Source organism: Narcine bancroftii, chromosome 10 (assembly GCF_036971445.1).
Source record: "Narcine bancroftii isolate sNarBan1 chromosome 10, sNarBan1.hap1, whole genome shotgun sequence".
In the NCBI taxonomy this organism is placed as follows: Eukaryota; Metazoa; Chordata; class Chondrichthyes; order Torpediniformes; family Narcinidae; genus Narcine; species Narcine bancroftii.
This window is the reverse complement of record NC_091478.1, coordinates 28,561,981-28,586,369: the sequence shown is the minus strand read 5'-3', so window position 1 is coordinate 28,586,369 and position 24,389 is coordinate 28,561,981. Positions and strand designations below refer to the sequence as shown.

The 24,389-nt window shown below is 44.5% G+C and overlaps 1 protein-coding gene and 1 long non-coding RNA gene across 2 annotated transcripts in view; both read right to left on the bottom strand.

Moving 5' to 3' along the window:
* Positions 1 to 7,281: 7,281 nt before the first annotated feature.
* On the bottom strand, positions 7,282 to 13,166 carry LOC138743920 (uncharacterized). The gene is made up of 3 exons (XM_069899481.1): positions 12,706 to 13,166; positions 9,606 to 9,768; positions 7,282 to 9,495 (listed from the first exon to the last, which is right to left on the bottom strand). The coding sequence occupies exons 1-3, from the start codon at positions 12,979 to 12,981 to the stop codon at positions 8,663 to 8,665; spliced, it is 1,272 nt and encodes a 423-aa protein (XP_069755582.1). The 5' UTR covers positions 12,982 to 13,166; the 3' UTR covers positions 7,282 to 8,662.
* A 5,069-nt stretch (positions 13,167 to 18,235) lies between these two features.
* Positions 18,236 to 24,389, bottom strand: part of LOC138744358 (uncharacterized) — a 62,341-nt gene continuing 56,187 nt past the window's right edge. The window contains exon 5 of the long non-coding RNA XR_011345454.1: positions 18,236 to 18,656. This is a non-coding gene — a long non-coding RNA (uncharacterized lncRNA). The remainder of the gene's footprint in view (positions 18,657 to 24,389) is intronic.

The window sequence follows — 24,389 nt, the reverse complement described above, 5'->3', positions numbered from 1 at the left end:
ATTGTGGGCCAAAGAGGCTCTACTGTGCTGCAATGTTTTCTGTTAAACTTTCTCCCCCCTCACCTTAAATGTGTATCCTTTATCCTCATCAACCAACTTTCGGGTAAATAAGATTCTTCTGAATTTCCCAGCAGATTTATTAACAACCATCTGAAATTTATGTCCTTTACTTTGGTTTCACTTACAAGTAGAAACATCTTCTCAAGGTTCACTCTATCAAAGCCCTTCATAATCTTAAAGATATGTGTCAGGTCAGACATCACTTTCCCTCTTCTGAAAAAAGAACCACATTCATTCTGGCAATCCCTGATAGTTATGGTCTCTCAGTTCCGCTGTCGGTCTTGTAAATCTTATTTTCCAGCTTCCCCAGTGCCCCTGTATCATTTTTATTTCGAAGTCGTGATTAAATAGGACTGAGTTTGGACTTTAATAGTCCACAAATTCTATGAAGCCATGACGGAATGAGGCAAGACATGGTATTGTTTCAAGGTCCAGGGAAACAACAGGTTCCAGGAACTTCAATTTCAACTCAGACGCACACGGATAATTTGGTTACAACTGTCCTCGCAAACTGGAGGATGTCAGACAAAATTGGGCAAAGTGGAGCAAAATAAGAAAGATTTTACTCAGAGGAGCAGTGAGTCAAAGAATTGCCCTGACAAAGGAGCAGGATGAACAGATAAATTGGAATCATGATTAAAAACTGTTGAGATCAGTCTCTCTCTATAGAATTGAGTATGTAGTCTATGCTTCACAGGCTATGGTAGTAAGTTGTTACTAGACTGGTAACTCAGAGAGCAAGAGGTGTCTTGATTGAAACTTATAGGTGCACTGCGAAAAGTACACTGACTGGGTACATCACGGCCTAGTTTGGAAACTCAAGTGCTCAAGACGCAGAAGCCTGCAGACATGGCAAACCCAGCCCAGTCCATCACCAGCCCAAATCTTCCATCTATTGAAGATATCTATGTGAGATGCTGCCTCAAGAAGGCAGCCAACATCATAAAGAACCCCCATCCCCCTTGGTCACCACCTCTTCTCACTGCTATATTCGGGCAGGAGGTACAGAAGCCCGAGGTCTGGCACCTCCAGGTTCAGAAGCAATTCTTTTCCAAAAGTTATCAGACTCTCGAACCTCCCCATACTACCCCAACCTTGACCATAAACTACTTTGACACCACTATAAGATCTGTTGGCATCATTGAAACTTCATTCGTGAATATTTATTTATCTATGCTTTTATATTTATTATCTTTATTTTGATTTGGCATATTGTCACCCATTTAAGACAAAGTTGAGGCAAAAAAAACTTTCTCACAGAAGATTGTGAGTGTTTGGAACTCTTCCTTCTGTAGGGGGTGTAAGCTGAGACTGAATATGTTTAAGGCGAAGGTTGATGGGTTTTTGATTAGCATGGGAAAGAAGGTAGAGGTTGCAGTCAGATCCACATCTCAGTGTAAGAGGCAGGCTTGAGCTGACTTGCCTTCTGCTCCTGCTACATCCCTCCGTATCCAAATGCTTTGATAAACAGGTGACACAAATAACTTGCAAACAGTGGCTGGAAAATTCAAAGGAAATAATTACAAGTAAAAATAAATCTGATGGTTTCAACAATGTTTGGAAACATTTGGATTAAAATCCCATGATTGACTGGAATCCTTTAGGGAAGGGAAACTTCCACCCTTGTCCACGTGACTACAGACTCACCGTGGTTGATTTTTAAATGCCATCCAAAAAAGAAATTTCCACCATTAATGTCATGTTGAAATACAGAATGAATAAAATTTGGTGGACCACCTGGCATTGATCAACATTCTGAGTAAATCTGTTGCAATGGTGCCAAACATGAAAATCTGCAGATTCTGGGGTGCAGTGCAGTACACAAACGTGCCAGAGAAACTCAACCTGTTGAGTTTCTCCAGCACTTCTGTGATAATGGTGATCATTTTGTTTATTTATATTCTTCCTACATGTAACTCCAGACTCTTGAGCAGCCATTCTCAACAGGGGCCCTATGGCACCCCTGGGGGGCACAACACATTTAAGTAAAATACCAGAAATGTTTTTTTATGTGCTCATTAGAAGAGAAATATTGAAAATGCTTCACAGGGAAGGGGGACTGTAATCTCTGAGCAGAGTCCTACGGGGGTCCACAGCGAAAAAAGAATGAGAATGGCTGGTTTAGACCCACCAGTGGGGTGAACAGAGAACATAAACAATACAGTACAGGAACATGCCCTTCTGCCCATGTGTCTGTTCCAAACAGGATGCCAAATTAAACTCTAAATTTTGCAGCTTGCATGTGATCGATATCCCTCTAGCCACTGCATATTCATGTGTCCATCCAGAAACCTCTTAAACACTACTATTGTATCTGTTTCCACCACTAGTCCTGTTAGCCTGTTCCAGGCACACACCATGCTGTATAAAAATCTTACACCGCACATCTCTCTTAACTCACCCCTCTCCCAACCCTTAAACACATGTCCTCTTATGTGTGACAGTTTTACCTTGGGAAAAAAATTCTGACTGTCCATCCTATTGATACCCATCATGATTTATAAACCTCTATCTGGTCTCCCCTCAGCCTCTGATGTTGTAGAGAAAACAACCCAGGTTTGGTCAATCTTTCCCCAAACCTCATACCATCTAAACCAGGCAACATCCTGATAAATCTCCACATCCTTCCTGTAATGGGGGCCACCAGAATTGCACATAATACTTCAAGTGAGGACGAACTCATGTTTTATATAGCTGCAACATGACTTCTTTACTTTTATACTTGAGGAAGCCAAGCATATACTATTCCTCTTATATACCACTTTATTTAGTTGCAAAGCCACTTTCAAGGATCTATGGACTTAATGCTTTCAGGAGACTTGCCATTGAGTGAAAACGTTCCCTTTGCATTTGACCTTCTGAGGGGGTAACACCTCGCACCTGTCTGGATTAAACTCCATCTGCCATTTTTCAGCCCATGTCTGTAACTTTCTCCCTCATAATTACCAGCCATACTTTTTCCATCCAAATCATACCTTGTGCAAAGATGTTTGTGTGGTTGTAACAAAATATCTAGCAGTGAGAAGGGTTCTTCAATGAGCAACCTTTAGCAGGTTATTTCTAACATTAATGTCCATGTAAAGAGCATAATTTACAGAGTATAGAATTACAATGAAAAGGAAGATCCATTATCACCGAGAAAAGGCAGAACGAGAGCACTTTTGTCGGGTTCATTCAGGAGCCTGATGGCTGTTGGGAAAAACCTGTTCTTAAACCTGTCTTTCCACTCTTTAGCTTTCTCCCAGTGGGAGAACAATGTGTGTATGGGGTGTAATGGGTCCTTCAGGATGCTGGCTGCCATTCCAAGACAGCGAGGAGATGTAGATGAAGTCCATGGAGGGAAGTTTGTGCAATGTTCTGAGCTGCATTCACCACCTTCTGAAGCTTCTTATGACCTTGAACTGAGCAGCTCCCATCCCACACTATGATGCACCCAGCAAGTCTGCTCTCGATGGTGCAGACAGGGGAGGGACATGCCGAATATTTAAGAAAGTAGAGAGGTTGGTGCGCTTTCTTGACTGTCACATCAATGTACTTGCCCCAAGTCAGGTCATTGGAGAGATTTATTCTTTTGATTTCAGCACATTTGATGTGGACAAGGGCCTGTACTCCATCCCTCTCCTGAAGTCAATGATCATCTCCTTCGTCTGATTGACATTTCATATTCTCATCGTTCCTTGGGTAAAGAACTTTCACCTGAATTCCTTATTGGATTTATCAGTAACTATTTTATATTTATATTCCCTGGCTAGCCATCTCATTGCTTTGGGAGGCTCCAGAGAGATGTAAGACATTGCAATGATTTCATTTATTCTTGCAGATAATTCATTGGATGTGTCCCTTTAACCTTCAAATGCTTAACAAATGCTGTACACATAATGTCAGTGAACCTTGGGACTGAGCACATCAGAGAAAAATCCGTTTGACAATTTGACCATCTTTCTTAGGGCCACGCTTATTTAATGTGATGTATGTTTGATCTTTTTCTTTTACTTTCAAAGTATCTAACACAGGAAAATGTGAGGCAAGCTATTGACTTTCCTGCTTCATCTGATCTGCCTCACAATGTCAATAGCAGCACAAATATCAGAGCACACTAGCACTGCACACTCCTATTCACTTTGCTTCCATGGATTCTAACCTGTGTCTGGCCTGGGATCCAACCACCCTCTCACTCCACAGCAGAGGCATAGCCCCCTCCCACCATGTCAGTCCTAGATCCAACACTCTCTCATTCCACAGCAGGCTCATCACCCCTTCCACCATGTCAGTCCTGGATCCAACTCTCTCTCATTCCACAGCAGGCGCATCATCCCTTCCACCATGTCAGTCCTGGATCCAACTTTCTCTCATTCCACAGCAGACGCATCACCCTCTCCACCATGTTAGTCCTGGATCTAACTACCCTCCTGCTCTACAACAGAGACATAGCCCCCTTCTACCATGTCAGTCATGGATCCAACCACCCTCCTGCTCCACAAAAGAGGCATAGTCCCCTTCCACCATATTATTCCTGGATCCAACCACTCTCCTGCTCCACAGCAGAGGCGTACTCCCTTCCACCATGTCAGTAATGAAAAGGCAATTTTAATTCACTCCCAACTTCCAGAAATGCACGTTGTGAAAACACTGACAGGAGTTCAAGATGAGTAATGAAGGAGAAAGATGGCTGCCTTGGGAAGGCAAAATCTGCAATAGAAGTGGAAGATGGGGCCTGATAAAGTTGTAAATAGCTAAGATGTCAGTGGTTAAATTATCAGACCAGTAACCTGGACTCACTAAGACACGAGTTAAAATTCTGCCACAGCAGCTGTGGAATTTGATTTCAGTTAACCGTGATCGGCAAATAAAACAAAAGCAAGCCCTAGTCCAGGAGTGGTCAAACTTGATTAATGCAAGAGTCATGTATGATAATCTTCAGATGTTTGAGAGCTGCAATAATCACATGATCACAAGCCACACCCATTAACACGACTATTGTGAGGGCTGATTCGTATGATTCCTATCTCAGCCAACATATTTCCGTGAGACACACATTTTATGTTGAAGAGCCATGTACAGCTCACGAGTTGAGGTTTGGCCACCCTTGCCCTAGTCCGTTAAAAACTAATGAATTGTGGATAAAATCCTATCTAATTGCAAATGTCCAGAGGAGAAACCTGTAGTCCTTACCCAGTCTGGTCTGTGTGACTCCAGCTCTCCAGCACAGTGGTGGGGTTTGCTCTCTGAAATCCCCAATAAATCACTCAACTGCCACGTAACTGTTACAAGATCAGCAGCACCTTAAGGACACAGCTCGATACCCCCTTCTCAGTTAGCGCTGGACAATAAATGCTGACCTCGCTAACAACACCCACATCCCAAAAAATAAATGAAAAGTTGTACCTAAATAAATTGAAGAATGGAAAAGGGCAGGAACAACTGGGCTGATTTTAGAGCTCCAAGGAAGTCAGAGCAGAGGAACAAAGGCTTGTCTGTAAAGATTCATGAATCAGGAGCCATTAGCCAGCCTTAAGGGCAACTCACTGTCGACTTCTGGAAGAACAGATCCTTGAGAAGATAAGAGCAGTTGTTACCCTTGTACAAAGCCTGAAATAACTGCATTTGGCATACTGTGCACAGGTCAGTCTCCATGTTAAACAAGGAGGTGTCGCAGTACGGGATAAGGTATAACAGAAGATTTGCTTGGATGACATACCAGACCCTGTTATCCTATCAAAGAATACTGTAGCCTGATATTCTTTTCTTCTGAAGGGGTGGGAGGGAGAGCAGTCTTCAAAATTATGGAAAAGTTAATTATGGTAGACTCTGAGAAAGTCCCAGATGGCAAGCTGGTCTTGAAGGTTGGATCAAATGGGGTCCAGTGTAAGCAAGCCTACTGGATACAGAATTGGCTTGGTAGAAGATAGAAGGTGGTAGTGGAGGACAGTTACTGTGACCAGAGGTGTACTGCAGGGATCGGTGCTGGCCTAGTCATTTCAATATTATTATTATTCATTTGCATTAAGTACAGTTGGATGAAACAGCATTCTTCAGTCCTCGGTGTAAAAACGTGCAAACACATATATATAGACATAGCACACATATTTACAAGTGATTTATATACTGTACATGTATATATAAAAAAGTGATAAATAAGTACACTGTCAGTAGATTCTCAAAGAGTTTGTCTGAGCAGTTCATCAGTCATTCAGCAACTCATTGTCTGTGGGAAGAAGCTGTTTCTCAGTCTGGTGGCGTTGGCTCTGATACTTCTGTACTTCTTTCCAATGGGAGTAGCTGGAAGATGGTGTGTGTGTGTGTGTGTGTGTGTGTGTGTGTGTGTGTGTGTGTGTGTGTGTGTGTGTGTGTGTGTGTGTGTGTGTGTGTGTGTGTGTGTGTTGGCGTGGGGGGGGGGGGTGGCGGTGGTGTGATTACGATCCTTGACCATTTTTAGACCCCTCCAGACAATAATCCTAGTAGGTCACATCGATGGAAGGGAGGTAGACCCCAGTGATTCTCCCTGTCGCTCTTATGTTCCTGTGGATTGACCTCCAATCCAATGCTCAACAGCAACCATAACCACACTGTGATGTAGCCAGTCAGGACACTCCTGATGGAGTTTCTGTAGAAGGTTGACATGATGGTGGCCTTGCCCAACTCAGTCTTCTCAGGAAGTGAAGTCACTGTTGTGCCTTCCTGACAAGTGAAGAGCTATTGTTCACTAATATTAACAACTTGGATGACAATGTCATCAACATGGAGGTTAAGTTCACTGTTAACACCAATGGTGGTACAGTGGACAATGAGAAATGTTATCTGAAATCACAGTAGAATGACTCTATAAGAGTTTGTATTTGTGGTTAAAACCAAATATCCATAGAGATAAAAACTTATAATGCCCACAAGGAATTCTGGAGAAACCTCGCTATCAAAATTGATGAGAATTTGGAATTTACTGCAAGGTGTGGCTGAGATGTGGAGTCTGAGAGTGTTTAAGGTGAAGCTAGATAAATACAGGGCACAGAATATAAAATTTGGAAGGATTTTATGACAATGGTTGCAAAGAAGATGTCTGTATAACACTGATTCCAGCAGAGACTAGCAAGCCCTTTTTAGTGCTATAAATTAAGTGTTTAAGTGCTATTAAAAAAAAATTTTTAATTTTTCTACAGATGTTTACATAGGCCTATTCACATTTGCTTCTGGAATAATGCAATGAAAGAAGGAAAGACTTAAAAGTTCCGGTAAAAGTAAAATCCATTTATTCAACAGAGTAGTGCTGTACATGCCTTGTGTCTCCTCTCCCACAGTACTCCTTGACGTTGCCATGCAGGATGCTACCTACCATTGTGCAAGTTCAAGATCACCAAAGAAAGGCAAGTGCGAAGCAATGGCAAACTACAGATATAGGGCATAGCAAGTGTGACTGTCTCCCCGATCTTCCCAGTTATCCCAATAACTACTTCCCTTTCCAAGCCTCTGCACAACATACGAGAGTCTATGGGACTCTCTAGAAGCAGCACACTTATGAACAGCTCAATTCATGCTCAAATTTAATATCTTTTTTAAACAATGCTGATGAGGAAGGGGAAAGGGGCAATTAGTGTAGTGGTTAGCACAATGCTATTACAGAGCAAGCAACCTGCATTTGAATCTGCCGCTATCTGTAAAGAGTTTGTACATCCTCCTTGTGTCTGCGTGAGTTTCTTCCAGCTGCTCCCATCCCTCAAAAAATATTCAGGGATTGTAGATTAACTGGTGTATTTGGGGAGGGGGGGGGCACAGGCTCGTAGGCCGGAAGGACCTGTTACCATGCTGCATGTCTAAATTTGAAGAGATGGGGAGTTAATCAATGTGATGTTGCCAGATCTAACAATGTAGAAAGGTGTACAAAAGAGAATTCCAAGCCAAGGATAACATTTCCAAGCATTGGAATTTAAAACACAAACCCATAAAGCATCTATAGATTATACTGCATGCACTAATTACATAGATTAACCCCTATGCAATACTGGAATATCAGACAGAAGCTCCCAGATTTTGGTTCACCAGTGTCATAGCCTTTCCAGACCATCAGGTTCAAACATCCAAAACCCAGCAGCAATACTCCATTTACATCTGAATTAACAAAGGGAAATGTGAAGGGGAGTGTAATCCTGCACTGCTCTAATTCAGCCTAACCATCTGTATTTCAATGGTCTGTTTCCTGCTCCTCCCATCCAAGTACTGATGTTGCCACCTCTTCACACCTGCCTACTCTAGTTCCACTGCCCATCCGGTTCCCACTGACCTGACAGTAGAGGACATTCACCACCCCCCCACCCCCAGCAGGCAGCACCTGTTCTCCTCGCTGGGAGCCAAACCCCAACTTTAAAATCAATGCATGCTTTTAAAGACACTAGTTGGATGTGTCTGCAGCTGAATGCAGTACTGGGTAATTACTTGCACTGAGCTCCACTGACAGGCCTCAGCATCAGGACTGGCGCCGGGTGTGCGCTGGGAGATGGAGACAGGCAAAAGCATGACACAGGGCTGATTCCCCAGCATCTCTGCACATTGGCACTTATGGCCAACTCTGAAGCTACGACAAATATGGAGGTCCTGCTCCCTGCACCTGTAACTAACCCTGATGGACCTGCATCAGTGCCAGAGGTCTCTGGTGTTGAGTTGCTTTGGATTCCAACCTCTCAGAGGCTGCAGTCGCCTGTGGAGGGTGCTTCGCTGGCAGTGAACCTTTGCTCGAATGACCACCTGCTGGACAGGACTGTGTTGTTGCACTGATGGGGGCTATCTTTTCACGCTGGCCTATAATCTGTGTGAGCATTGAACATTGGGCTTCTATCAGACTCTGGAAGCCCTCTGCCATGGTTGCCTGCAGACGTTCTCCAAGAGAGATGAAGCCCACCTTCACTGCTTCTTGGAGTTTGGAGCCTAGAACCTCTATAGCAGCAGTGTGGGCATTCATGAGCGAGGACCCGACTGATTCTAAGGCCTGTGTAAGGGAGCTTTCCACTGCAGAAGCTACTGGTGTTGACAACTGCTCAATGGCAGACTGCAGTGCACACATCCGCTGGTCCAACATAACCATGCCATCTTCCACAGTTGTGTGAATGGAGGCAAGCGATTGCTCAACACTGAACTCGTGTTCCAACAGCCTCCGCTTGAAGGCAGGCCCGCTGAGATCTGTGTCTACATCTGCCTCGATGGGGAGGCCCAAAACGGGGGGCCTCCACCCTTCAAAAGGAGACCTCTCATCATCTACCAGTACTGGTGCCCCTCCCTCACTGATGTTCAGTGAGTTACCCAGTTCCTCCTCATCCTCAACACTATCATCTCCTCCAGTCGGTGTATCTGTACTGGTGCCTGCTTCTAGGTGTGGTGGGGACATTTGGTACTTTGGTGCATGGTGCTGTTTTGCAACAAAGGTGGATGATCCACTTGCTTCCCCTTGGTCTGTGGAGAGATGCAGAAGGCAAGGTGTGAGTGTGGAAGCCCGTGTTCATTCCACTTCATAGACAAAATGGCTCAATGCCATTCATTCCCACTCGCAAAGATACACTCACCACAGAGGCGAGATGTGACACCAAGGTCCATAGGGTCAAGGCCCTCAAAAGTTTCCTTCCCAAAAAGAACGATCATGTCGTTCTCAAACTCAGTCAATGTTTTGATATCTGGCTGGTCCCCCATTGATTCTTGGCGTGATCTTCTGTTATATGCGAGTTTCTCCTTTGAAAATAAAAGCAGTGAAAATTAGAGCGATTTTTCACCCTACAAATCCACTTCTGTAATTTCAACACACACATGGCCAACATGCAGATCACTGCTATATTCACTTTAAATACCTGACACATTTTTGCCAACACATTTGTGTGTCATCAAGTTTAGGCACGTTGCACAAAATGTTGGAGTACTCAGCTAGTCAGACAGCATTCCACGAGGGTTTAAGACCAGAACTTACCTTGAAATGTTGACTATCTATTGCCTTCCACTGATGCTGCCTGACGCGCTGAATTCTGGAAGCATTCTGTGCGTTGTTCCAGTTTTCCAGCATCTGCAGTCTCTCGTCCAGTATGGTGTGTGTTTTTATGAAAATATCAAGCTTAGAAATGACTTGAAGTCACTTGCAAGCGAAGGTCAACCTGCAGGCTCTTTATATGAGAAATTTTGGGGGAAAATCCCAGCTGTATTTAACCCAAGTCAAACTCAAGAGAAAGAAAAGCAAGGCCACTCCAAGCAGGCATGTCAGTGGTGCACCACGTGCAGCTCCATTCTGACCTCGCATGCTCTCCCTGTATATGGCCCCTGAGAGTTCTGGCTTTCTCTGACATCTCACAGAAGTGATTATCTGATCGGTTCCTAGTCTGTTGGTGTGTGATAGAATCCGGAACAGCAGGGATAGGTGATGGGAAAGAGGAAGGAACACGTGACAGAGAAAAATGGTAGGAAGTGGAATTGCTCTGAGGACCAGCACAGGCTCAATAGGCCAAATGGGTTTCTTCTAAGTTGTAAGGAGTTGGCAGATATAGAAAATAGGGACCAGATGAAGAAGAACGAGGAGACATGTTGTGGGAAGGAACAAAAGTCCGTTTCTTTAATATACATTCTGTATCGCTGGAGTTGATCTAAATTTGTGGGTATCTTTCATTTTCTTTTCATTATCTATAAATATAGCTAAGGAACACAACAACGAGGCAGGGTTGGAAGAAGACAGGTGTTGAAACCTCAAAGTTTGAAGTTCAGATTTATTGTCAGAATAGAAAACACACATGACATCACATACAACCCTGAGATTCTTTTTTCCTGTGGGCCAGGCAGAATTACCACTTATCAGTAGTGCAAAAAAAAACTGCACTCAAGAAAAGAGAGAAATGTAAACAAGGAGTGCAAACAGAAAATAAATATTCAATAATAAATAATGTGCAAAGTAAGAATCCTCACATGAATCTGTGATTGAGTTTGTTGTTGAGGAGTCTGATGGTGGAGGGGGAGCAGCTGTTCTGTAACCTGGTGGTACGAGTCTGCTGGCACCTTTACCTCTTTCCTGATGCTACATGTGATATCCTTCTACATCCAGCGAATACAAGCTAGGTAACTCCTTGGAACCTCCAGATTGAGGAAGAGAGAGAGAGAGATAGCAAAGCCTTGGAATTGTTGTAGAGCTGGTTGATCTTTGGGAAGATTATGGAGCCCTGTAGAATAACTTCCTGCTTCATAGATCTGTCCACTGCCCATCTGATCACCCTGAGCAAACTCACCAAGATAGCTTCTCATGCCAATCCAACCAGGTGACCTATCGCATCTCCACACCAGTTAAGGTGGTTCCACCCACCCTGACGGCTCGCTGTCAGGATGGCCTTGCCTAGACAACCAGATCCCTTCCGGAAGACTAGCTGCACCGTGATTCTAATCACCAAGAAACCTGTCAGCTGACACCATGTCACCCCACCCCTCACCCCACCTAGTGACCACCTCTTAATCTTTAATCTTCCAATGAGTTTGAACAGATCATCCTAACCTCTCATTATATATCAATCTCTTCATTTCAGAAATCAACATGGGTGGCACAATGCCATTACAGTGCCAGCGACCTAGGTTTGAATCCAGCACTGTCTGTAAGGAGCTTGTACATTCTCCTTGTGTCTGCGTGGATTTATTCCAGATGCTCCAGTTTCCTCCCATCCTTCAGAAAATTATAGGGTTGTAGGTTAACTTGGGGTATTTGGGCGGCACGGGCTTGTGTGCCGGAAAGCCCTGTTACCATGCTGTATGCCTACATTTAAACATGGAGAACCTTCTTTGTATTATTTGCAGTGGATGTTGGAAATCATGCACCTTAGGTACAAGGTCCAAAACTGTACACAGTACACCAGGTGCAGTTTCACTAACACCCTGGAAAGTTGCATCAGATCTCACCAAGTCCATCACAGACACTGTCCTTCCATCCATTAAAGACATCCAAGTAAGATGCTGCATCATAAAGGATCCCTGGTCACAACCTCTTCTTTGCAGAAGGTGCAGGAGCCTGAAATCTGAGACCTCCAGGTTCAAGGTTTTTTTTTTCCCAACTGCTATCAGACACTTGAACCTCTCTGTACTACCCTTACCCTAAACTAGTCTGCGACCAGCAGAAAATCTGTCTAAAGATAAAAGGTCTTTTGTCTTTCACTTCCTATTGGATGCTACGTGAACTGTTGAGTTTCTCCAACTCTTTTGTGTGCTGCACCAGACCCCAGCATCTTCATGTTTATCCCCAAAAGATCTATCAGCACCATTGAAATATCACTATTTTTGTCCTAATTGCAACTGTGAATATTTATTTATCTATCCTTTTCTATTCATTATCTCCTTTTCACTTTCACGGCAAATACAGGCATTTTAATTTGTACTTTGGTTGGTACCTGTGTGGCTGAAGCAAGGAAGAAGGTTGGTTCATCTGCACATTGTCTTCATGTATAATAAACTTTCATGCTTACAGGCATTACTAACTTTACACACCACACTCCCCCAGTAAAGATCAGCAATCCATTGGTCTACCTACCCTCCTACATGTCAGCCCTTTGCCCCTCAGACACCAGTATCCTCTCCCAAGCCCCTTGCAATGCCACATTCTGTCGTCTTGCTCCATTGGAGCTATGCCCTTGCCGACGTCAGCACCCGCCTTACCTTGGTGCTCTTCTTCAAGTCATGCACCTTCTTGCGCACCTCCTCCCAGGTGCGGTGCGTGCCCGACACGGCATTGACCTTCTCCATGACGAAGAGCCAGGCCTGCCGACGGCTCTGCATGGAGGGCGGCTGCCCGCCCTCGCCGAAGATGTCGCTGCGCCTCTCCATCACTGAGTCGATGAGGACACGAAGGTCACGGTCCTTGAAGCGGGCTTTTCGGATCCGGCGGTCTGGCAGCCTGCGGAAGGCTGGCACGCCCCACATCTGGTTCCTCATGTTCACCCAACCTTCAACAGCTGCAGGGTGCCACCACCCCACCCTTTCCTTTCCTAATGCCAAAAGCAACCAGGGAAAACAATTCGTGATGACAGTCTCTCACATTTTGGTTGAGAAGAGCAATGTCGGCAGCTGACAGCGCAACCCAGCACCAGCAACTCGAACTACAACCACCACCGGGCACTGCCTGCTGCCCGTGCGCAGTGCATCCTGGGAGTTGTAGTTCTGATGCCACTCCCGGATGCCTTATTAACATAGACCGAGGGTAAAGCAAACCACAGCCCCCAGCCTGCAACGCGGCCCGGGGGAGACTGGCAGTAGTCGTGCGCATGAGCATTTGTGCCTTGGGCCAGGCCTTGCCAACCTTCGTTTCGCAGTGGGGGTACTGAGGCGCTGGCACGCAAGGCGCTGGCACGCAAGGCGCTGGCATGGGCGCCGGGGACGCGCGCTGGCACGGGCGCTGGGGTCACACGCGGGGTGGCGGGGAAGAAGACAAGGAGTGTCATCGGCGACCATCAAGGCAAAGTGGTGAGGGTGGAGGGTCGAGGTACCGATGTGGGCGTGGGAGGGAGGAAGGGCGATGAAGGAGGGGAGGGAAATGGAGGGGAGGGAGATGAGGAATAATTGAGATGGGTTGAGGGAGGGGAGGGAGATGAGGAATAATTGAGATGGGTTGAGGGAGGGGAAAGGATGGAGGGAGGTATGAGGAAGATGAGAGTTGAGGGAGATGGAGGAGGGAGTTGACGGGGATGTGGAAGATGGAGGGGATGTGAGGAAGATGGATGAGGGAAATGGAGGAAGGATGTGAGGAAGATGGATGAGGGAAATGGAGGATGAGGAGGGGAGGGAGATGGAGGATGATGAGGATGTTAAGATGGGGTGTGGAAGGGATGGAGGGAGGGATGAGGAGATGGATGAGAGTTGGGAAGATGGGGATGAGGGAGATGGATAGGAATGAGGGATGGATGAGTAGTTGAAGGGTATGAATAGGATTGGAGGGGAGGGAAGGACAGATGAGAAATTGAAGGGGATGAGGAAGACGGAGGGGAGGAAGGATGAGTTAGGATGTGAAGTAGAATGATAAGGGAAAGGGAGGAAGATGGAGGGGTGATGATAATGAGAGTTGAGATGGGGATGTGGGAGGGGAAGGGAATGAGGGAAGGATCAGAGTTGAGGGGATGAGAAGGATGAGAGGGAGGGAGGGAGGATGAGTGAAGATGTAGGGAAGATGGATGAGGAAAATGGAGAGGGAGGGAAATGGAAGCATGAGGAGGTTGAGTTGAGGGGGATGATGGAGAGGAAAAAGGGGGAAGGGAGGGATGGAGAATGAGTAAGGATGGGAGGGAGATGGTGATGTAGATAAGGAAGGAGAGGAAGGGATGAGGAGGATGAGAGTTAGGGAGGATGAGGGAAATGGAGAGGAAGTATTGGATTGAGGAGTTGAGGGGGGTGAGGAGGAGGGAGAGGATGAATGAGGTGTGGAAAATGGATGAGAGTTGTGGGAGATAGGGATGGAGGGAGGGATGAGGAGGAGAACATTGAAGGGGATGAAGAAAGGGAAGGGATGGAAGGAGGGATGAGGATTGTGGAGGGGGAGGGGGAGAGTTGAGGAGAAGGATGGACAGAGGAGTGAGGAGGAGGATGAGTTGGAAATAGGAGGGGGAGATGGATAAGGATGAGAATTGAGGGAGATCAAGAAGAGGGGGCAGGGATGGATGAGATATGGGGAGATAGTGAAAAGTTGAGGAGATGGAAGAAGGGTCAAGAGTTATTGGGGAGACTGAAATGAGGGTGACTGAGGAAGATCTGAAATCTGAGTTGGAGTAGTATGAGGAAGGGAGAGTGGTAAGGGAGGGATGGAGAGGAAAGGCGAGAGAGAGGGCAGTAGGTAAGGGAGGGAGAGTTTGTTGATGAAGGATGAGGAAAGATAAGTTTCAAGGAGGAGGACTGGGGTCAAAAAAGCAGTAGGTGAGGGAGAGGAGGGACTGGAGGAGGTGGGTAAGGGAGGAGGTGAGATCATGGAGGGGAACAATAGTTGTGCAGGTTGGAGGGAGTGAAGAAGAGTGAGATGTGCTGAGGGAAAGGATGAGAAATGGATGAAGATAAGAGGGAGGCACAAGGAATATGAGAGAAAAGATAAGTGGAGAAGGGATGGAAGGAATGAGCAATTATGCAGAGGGAAAGGGAGGCTGAGTAAAAGGATTTGGGAGTAAATGAAGTAATGAGAAAATTGGAGGAAGTGAGGATGGGAATGTGGGGAGGGGCTGGTGGAAGAGACTAGGGAAGGAAAGGTGAATATGAGGGAAGGATTGAAAGGGTAAGGGGGAATGAGGGGGTAGAGGAAGTGGAGTGAGGGGTAGAGTGGAATGGAGGGGGCCATGAGGGGAACTGAGGAGTATCTGGTCAGAAATGGGTGGTGGAAGTGGTGGGAAAGGTAGGAAATTAGTTTGGTGAAGGGAAATGGGTGATTGGGGTTGGGGGGTTGTGAAAGGATGGGATGTGTGGTAAAACTTTGTTGCTGGGGGAGTTTCTGGAGGGAGATAGGGAGGGAGAACAGGCAGAGAGCAGTTGGAAAGTGGGTGGGGTCCAGAAGCTTCTGTGGGCTTGGAGTGAGACAGGTTTGGAACCACATGCCGGACTGATGAATCCTGGTCTGAACAAAGGTTCATCCAGCTAAGAGTTGTGTCATGTGACCCAGTGTTCAATTGGAAATCATCTGAAGAGCTGCTCCCACCTTATTTTAAATAAAAACACAGATGCAAGAAATATTAAATAAAAACAAAAAGTACTGGGAATCCTCAGCAGGGCAGACAGCGTCTGTGGAGAGAGAAGTGTGTTCGTTTAATGCTGCTTTGTCAGCTTTGTGTCTCCTGTATCAGCCTCTGCTACAATGGACCAGCAGCATGGGTGCTGGAAACAATGATGTAATGATGGGAATCAGCTTACAAATTGGTGAAAAATTTGAAAATATTGAGTGATTACACTGGAACTTCGCTCAGAACTTGAGATGAGTTCCCAGGAATGACAAGCCAATAGAATGGGGTAATTTTAGCATTAAATAAGAGAGCAAGGACAAACTAATTGCTGGTGTCACATATTGAAAGCCTAGCATGTTTCCAGCAGTAGTGGGTCTCTTCAAAGTACATATAGCAAGACATATATCCTTGCCATAGAACACACCACAGAAACAGGCCTTTGAGCCCTTCCAATCTGTGCTGAACTATTTCTCTGCCTTATCCCATTGACCTGCATCCAGTCCACTAACCCTCCCATCCATACAGCTGTCAAAATTTTTCTTAAATAACAAAATCAAGACTGCATTCATCACTTCATTTGGCAGCTTGTTCATACCACCCCTCTCTGAAGAATTTGCATTAGATTAAGCTGACACCTGAAATCCCAATGAATTCATGGTGCCAAAGAATTCATGGTGACCTGAAGGGGCTGTCAGGGGAGGAGGAGGAACTGGGGGAAAGAAACAGAAAGCCTTGATCTTTTCTCAGTGGAGGCTGCCAGACATTTTGAGTATTTCCTGTATTTTCTGTTCTTATTTCAAATTTCTTACATTTGGTAATTTTTTTTGTTGCTTTTCTGACATAATGGGGTGGTCTTTTCTGGGGAGAGGGGTAGTTTGGGAGGCACTGGGATTTTGAAGCGTTACATCTGGGGGATAATCTATGGGGTCCTTGTGGAATCTTGGGGCATTGGGAACTTTCAGGAAGGGTTCTGGATAGGTTTGGTTATGAGGAAAATTGAATGATTGAGGCAAGGTCCATAGGGGCTTTTACAAGATTTTGGCAGCTTGGGCTGAGGGGCCCCATTGGGCTTGGATAGGAAGGGAGAACTGCTCAATCCGGGTCAATGAGGTGAGAGCTGGGGAATGTGGCAGTGAGCATGATGGTTGGTGATGGCCAGACACAGGAGTTGCTGGAGAGGGAATGGTACTGGTGGCATTGGAGACCTCCTAGATATCATTTCGCAATGTCACTAGTCAAGCACTGAGAAAACTGCAGATCCTTTGGAAGGTAGATCCTATTATTTTATATTTTAACCCAACATTGAAATATTGGGCATGTGGTTAATGTGCAGTTTATATTTTCATCCATGCAGCAAAAATCTATATATACTGCAACCTAAGGTGTTATATTTGTGCAGAAATCAGCGTCTGCAAACACTCACTGACTCTTCCTCCTCACCCTGATGTAATGTAAATGGTATTCCAGCTGAACCAAGTATTTTTGAAATTTGTCACTGATTTCATATTAGAAACGGTAGCCAATATGTCCACAGCATGCTCCCATGAACAGGAATGTAATAATGTTCTTTTTAGTCTAACAATCTCTGTTGAAAGGGTATGGGCAGACAGAACTGCTTTTCAAATGGTAACACAGGTTATCCAACCTCCTCCTGATATTTAATTGTTTATTTATTGCCACACGTACCTAAACCTTTGTTTTGTCTGCTATCCAGGCAAGTCAACCTATGCATAGTATAGCAGGCCATGCAAGAATAAAAACAGGGGATAGTGTTGCAATAAATAAAACTGCACCTAACCCTAACCTGAACCCTAATGTGCAAAGTGCAGTAGTGCATAAAAGGAAAGTGTATTGTGTTAGGTTCAAGTTTATTTATCATCCGATTGTATAAGTACAACCCGACGAAACAGCACTCTCCAGTCCTCGGTGAAACACACTGCAAACACACAACCAGACATAACACACATACAGACAAAAGCTACACGTGCACAATACTTATATCTAAATATTAAAATAAATAAATAGTATTGTTAAAATAAATGGTTGAGTCACAGAAGGTTTGTATGAGCAGTTCATTCAGCATTCTCACTCCCAGTGGGAAGAAGCTGTTTCTCAGCCTGGTTTATGCTGGCTCTGATAGTACAGTAAAAGGATAAGAATCAGGCAAGGCATTATCTTTAATTACTGTGAGATCCATTCAAGTATCTGACAACAGCGGGAAACTGCCATAGAACCTGGAAGCAGAGTGTACATCATCTGTTGGTCGGGGTGTGGGGGGGTCGGGGGGAGAGCGTGACCAGAGTGAGAGGGTCCTTCAGTGTGCTGGCAGCTTTCCCAAGGCTGTGGGAGGTGTAGATGGAGTTGATAGGGAGGATGGGCCTTGTGTGATGGCCTGAGCTCGGTTTACAACTTCTGCCATTTCTTGTGGTCTTGGACAGAGCAGTTCCCGTCCCACACAGCGATGTTGGGGTAAACCATTAAAGTCTGCATTCACTGTGGTTGAAATAAAAACACAATGCTGGAGAAACTCAACAGGTCAAATAGTGTACTTTATATAGCAAAGATAACCAACGTTTCGGGCTTGAGCCCTTTATCAATGAATGAGCAAAATGTTGGCAGTTGCCCAAACAAAATGGAGGGGGGGTAGGGGTAGAGGGAGGATCACAGTCTCAAAGGCTCGTAAATCAAGCAACATTTCACTTGTGCATCGGTGGGATTTATCTACTGCATCTGGTGCTTTCGCTGTGGCCTTCTCTACATCGGAAAGACCGGACGCAAAATGGGAGATGCTTCATTGAGCACCTTCACTTTATCCACATCAGTGACAGTGATCTCACAGTGGCCAACCACTTCATTTCCACTCCTCCTCCCATGCTGACATGTCTGTCCATGGCCTCATGTTCTGTCTCACAAGACCACCTGTAAATTGGAGTAGCAACACTTAATTTTCTATCTGGACACTCTCCAATCGGATGGCATTAAGATTGACTTCTCCGTTCTCCCTCTCTTCTCTTTCCCTCTGTCTTTGCTCCAGCTATCTGCCCCTTCCCTCTCCATTCACAGAGCCATTCCTCCTCTCCTGTTTGCTGGTGTGTCCTCCCTCCCTTATCCATCTATTGCCTAATGCCTTTAGGACTGTCCTCCTCCTCCCCTCCCCCCCACCCCCCCCACCATTATGTTTGGATGTCTGCCTACATTTTTTCATACCTTGATGAAGAACTCAAACCCAAAGCAGTGGTTATAACATATGACTGCACGAAACCTTTTACCCAGCATCAGATGCACGACTCTCCCCAAACTACCAAGTTCCACTTTGATATGAAGGTGACAGTTACATTAAAAAAAACTTAATATAATCAAACCACGCTATGGTTTATGAAAGGGTAATCATGTCTGACTATTTTTCTGGTGTTCTTTGAGGATTCAATAGGGAACTTGTTGATGCAATTTATTTGGATTTTTAGAAGTGAAATGCATCATAAAAGCCCAGAGCACAAAATGGGAGCTTGTGTTGGGGTAAGTGTGCGAACCTGGATTGAAGAATGATTATCATATAGAAGATACATTGGGAAAACATTTTTCAGACAGGAAAGATGTAACAGTGGAATGACACAATCACCAGCCCTCAATTATTTATGATATATAAGAATGACTTGGACGAGCAGTGGGGGTAAGATGTTCAAATACGTTGGACTTAAAAACTAGGTCAGGTGGCTTACAATAATGAGGATAATTGGATAAAATAGATTGAGCAAATGGCCAAAATCTTAACAGAAAAGGTAGTTCAATGTGGGGAAGTGTGAGGTCATACATTTCAGAACGAGGAATCAACTCATGCAACAGCCTTTTCGTTAAATAGAGAGTGACTGCAAACGAGTGAAGTGCAGAGAGATCTAGGTCTTTATGTCCATGAAACAAAAAGTTAGCCTGCAGGTGCAGCAAATAATTAGGAAGACAAATGGCATGTTGGCCTTTGTTGCTGGGATTTGGAAATTAAAAATAGAGAAGTGTTGTGCAATGGGTGAGACCAGACCTGGAACACTGCGCAGTGCTGGACCCCTTACCTAACAAAGGATATACATGGAGGCAGTTCATCAGGCTAATTTTGAGGAGGTTGTCCTCTCATGAATAGCCTAAAGTCAGGTCAAGTTTATCCGATTGTACAAGTACAACCTAATGAAGCAGCATTCGCCAGTCCTCAGTGCAAAACATACAGACATACAACCAGACATAACAAATACAGACAAATAATACATATGCAGGGCAAGAATTTTATCTATAATACACAGGATGCTTGGGATAGAGGTTGAGATGTTTCACGGAGTCACACAATGGGGAAACAGGCCCTTTGGCCCCACTCATGCCAATCAAAATGTCCCACCCACTCTAGTCCCACCTGCCTGCATTTGGCCCTTATTCCTCTAAATAAACCCTTCCTATCCATGTATCCATCCAAATGTTCATTAATTGTTACAATAGTATAGTACCTGCCTCAACCACCTCTTTCAGCAGCCCATTCCATACACCCACCACCCTCTATATAAACAGTTACCCCTCAGATTCCAGTTAAATCTCTTTCCCTTCACCCTAAACATATCTCCTCTGGTTACCAATTCCCTTACTTTGAGCAAAAGATTCTCTACATTCACCAGATCTATTCCTCTCATTATTTTGTACACCTCTGTGAGGTCACCCCTCATCCTCCAGTAATTCAAGGAAGAAAGTCTGAGCCTCCTCAACCTCTCCTTATGGCTCAGGTCCCCTTGCAACAACCTCATAAATCTTCTCTGCACACTCTCCATCTTGACAACCTATTTCAGTGACCAAAACTGAACACAATAGGGGTCTCACCAACGTCATATACAACTGCAGTCAACTCCCAACTTACATACTCAATATTCTGACTGATGAAGGCCAATGTTCCCAAAGCCCTTTTGACCATCCTACCCACCTGTAACACAATATTCAAGATACTATATACCTGTACTGCTTCGTCCTTGTTCTCTACAATACCTCCCCCTCCTCAGATCCCTATCATTCACTATGTAGATCCTACTCACATTAGACCTCCCAAAATGCAACACCTCACATTTCTCTGTATTAAATTCCATCAACCATTCTTCTGTCCACCTACCCAACCAATCAAGATCCTGCTGCGATGTTTGGCAAATGTCTTCACTATCTACAATACCAGACACTTTAGTGTCATCTGCGAATTTGTTGATCATGCCATGTACATTTTAATCTAAACCATTGAACCAGATGACAAATAGCAATGGACCCAATACCAAACCCTGTGGCACACCACTAGTCTCAGGTCTTTCATCTGAAAAACAACCTCCCACCATCACCCTCTCCTTTCTACCATGAAGCCAATTTTCTATCTATTCTGCTATCTCACCTTGGACCCCGTGCAATCTAACCTTCCAGAGCAGCCTTCTGTGTAGAACCTTATTGAATACCTCGCTGAAAATCTATCTATACAATGTCTACAGCTTTGCCCTCATTAACCATTTTGGTCACATCTTCATAAAACTCTTGTCAACTTTGTGAGATTCGTTGGAATTTAGGAGAATGAGGCGAGATCTCATTGAGACATTTCGAATGTTAAAAAGCATGGACAGAGTAGTTGTAGAACAGTTATTTCCATGGTGGGAAAGTCAAGGACAAAAGGGCACAACTTCAGGATTGAAGGGTGTCCACTTAGAACTGAGATGCAGAGGAATTTCTTCAGCCAGAGGGTAATAAATCTGTGGAATTTGTTGCCTCAGGTGGTTGTGGAGGCCAGGTTATTGGGTGTATTCAAGACAGAGATTGATAGGTTCTTGATTAGCCAGGGCATCAAACGTTATGGGGAGAAGGCCGGGCAGAGGGGCTGAGTGGGAAAATGGATTAGCTCATGATTAAATGGTGGGGCAGACTCGATGGGCTAAATAGCCTGATGTCTTTCTTTTCTTTTTAAAATAATATTGAGTTTAATAAAAAAATACACAAATACATAAATCTAATACATTTGCTAGAGAATAAGAAAAAATAAAAATATGAACATTTCAAATAAAACCTTGATTATACCTTTTCAGATCAAACCTACTATATCAAAAATATTAAAAAAGAAAACAAAAAAGGAAAAACAGAAAAAAAAACCCTAATAATCAAATCCCTCCCTCTAAACAAGGCAAACTTGCATATCTTTCAAAAAATAGTAAACAAAGGATGATCCTCGGAGACCAGACTGCGCTGCTCAGGAGCATCCAAACATCCTAATGCGTTAAATTATGGTAATACTTTCTGAGTGGGCCCCACGTCGTATAAAGGTTCACCTTTACATCTTTGACATTATGTCTGATTTTTTTCTAAACTTGGAAAGGACATAACCTCCTGTAACCATTGAGTATAGGTAGGTGGAATTTTTCTTTCCGTTTCATCAGCTATCAATGAGGTAAAAGCTAAAATTCGCTCCTGAGATGAAGTCAATGATATTTCCTGCTCTGATGTCTTATATTCTGATGGACCTATCAGTTACAAGATCATGCTAACTACTCCTAATCACTGGTGGGAGAGCAATGAATGAGGGAACAATCCTTTGTAGCTATAAAATGTTGCAGATTCTGGAATCTGGAGCAAAACATAATCTACATGATGAACTTTGTGTGCTTTAAGTGTTTGTTGCTAGTTGAAATCTAAGTAGACAATTTCCATCTTGTTGAACCTTCTGATGTTTAACGTGCAATGTGCATGTGAATGCAGATCCATTTGGTGAAAATGCTACTTCCAGGCAGCATAAATTTACACATTTTAAAATTTTATTTACAACATGTAGAAGCCAATTTCAGCCACTGAAACCTATGCCACCAATAACACCCAATGAACCTACTGACCTTATAAGTTTTTGGAGGGTGGGAGGAAACCAGAGAACTCAGGGAAAGCCCAGGCAGACCACAGAAAGAACTTACAAACTCCTTACTGACAAACCCTGGGCAGTGTGGTTGGCATAGAGATTAGTGCAACACCTTTACAGCGCCAGTGATCGGGTCTGGGGTTCGAATTTTGTCTCTAAAGAGTTTGTACATTCTCCCCTTGTCTGTGTGGGTTTTCCCTGGGGTTCCAATTTCCTCCCACAGTTTGAAACGTACCGGGACTGTAGATTAATTTTGTGTAAATTGAGTGGGATAGTCTCATAGGCTGAAATGGCCCGTTACCATGCTATATGCCTAATTTAAAAAAAAGCCGGGTCACTGGCACTATAATAGCTTTGCATTAACTGGTATGCTAACAGTCCTGCCTACAGATGCGATGGTGGAATTCCAGTCCAAATCAGCTATGGTGTTTACATTGTGTAAATGGGTGAATTTGAATTAGAATTTCTGTAATAATTATCTTCCAATCACTGCACTTTTCTATCCAAGCTCCTCTAGTTTTATGTTAAGAAGTTGCTGTAGACTACTACATACATTCTGCTCTTTAACAGGACTGTTTATGGGTACATTTACTATGTTTGCCATTTGCTGTGCACCGCCTCCAATTCTTCAGCTGACTCTGCATTGTCTAAAGGATTCCATTTAAAAAGTGCTGTGTTTTGGTTCCAGAGACCTCCTCCCACGTGGGCCTGAACCCTCGTTTGTTTTTTTTTTAATGAGCTAATCAATCATTGGGGTTTAGAAGAATGGGAGGGGACCTCATCGAGACATATAAATCTCCGACAAGACCAGACAGGTTGAAGCAGGAAGAATGTTCCCAGTGTTGTGGAAGTCCAGAACAAGGGGGGGTCAGACCTGAGGATAAGAGGGAAGTCATTTAGGACCGAGATGAGGAGAAACTACTTCACTCAGAGAGTTATGAATGTGTGGAACTCCCTGACCACAGAAAATTGTTGAGGCCTGTTCATTAGATGTATTTACAAATATGGCTAAAGGGTGTAGAGAGAAAGCAAGGATAGTACTGAGGTTGCATGATCAGACATGATAGTACTGAATGGTGGTGCAAGCTCAAAGGGCTGAATGCCTTCTCCTGCACCCTGCCGTTCTGATCCTCTCATGCCTGACCTATTGCAGCATTTTCTAGTCTTGTCGACCTCACAGGGAATTTCACTGACCAGCTTTTTAATTTTCAGGTTGATTAAAACTTGTGTTCTTTGGCATACAGGTTCAGCAACACCCTCCCTCCTCCCTCTCTTCGCCAGTTCTCTCATAGTTGGTCCCATGTCTGAGTTTAAATCAGAAACAGTTCCACTCCTCACTGCAGACAGCTGTCTACACATCTGATACACACACATCCCCAGCTCCTAGAATGGCTCCCTCGTATGAAGGAGCTCTAAAACTAACGGCCCTCTGCTCGTCCGTGACCAGCCCTCTTGGCAGAGCACCAGGCACTGTGACTGGTGTAGATGGTCCACAGGAAGTTTTCCAACATCAACACATGCTCCCTGCACAGTGCTCTGCTTGAGTGGTGGACTGCCTCTGTGACTATTACCACAAACATCCTTCCCCATAACACCTGTCCGTGCATACAAGTTGCATGTCAAAAATTCTATTATGTTGGAGGATGGTTGGTTTTTATTACCATGACTGGTGCTCTGGATCTCAGGGCATCTGGCTCCAGAGATGTGTGAATAGAATCTGCAAACATAGTTATTCATCAGAGAAACAAGCTCTT

Coding starts and splice junctions, on each gene's coding strand:
- LOC138743920 (XM_069899481.1), bottom strand. CDS start 12,981: ATGAGGAACCAGATGTGGGGCGTGCCAGCCTTCCGCAGGCTGCCAGAC. Junction 9,769..12,705: donor ACTTGAAGAAGAGCACCAAG/GTAAGGCGGGTG, acceptor TTATTTTCAAAG/GAGAAACTCGCATATAACAG. Junction 9,496..9,605: donor TGTCACATCTCGCCTCTGTG/GTGAGTGTATCT, acceptor ATCTCTCCACAG/ACCAAGGGGAAGCAAGTGGA.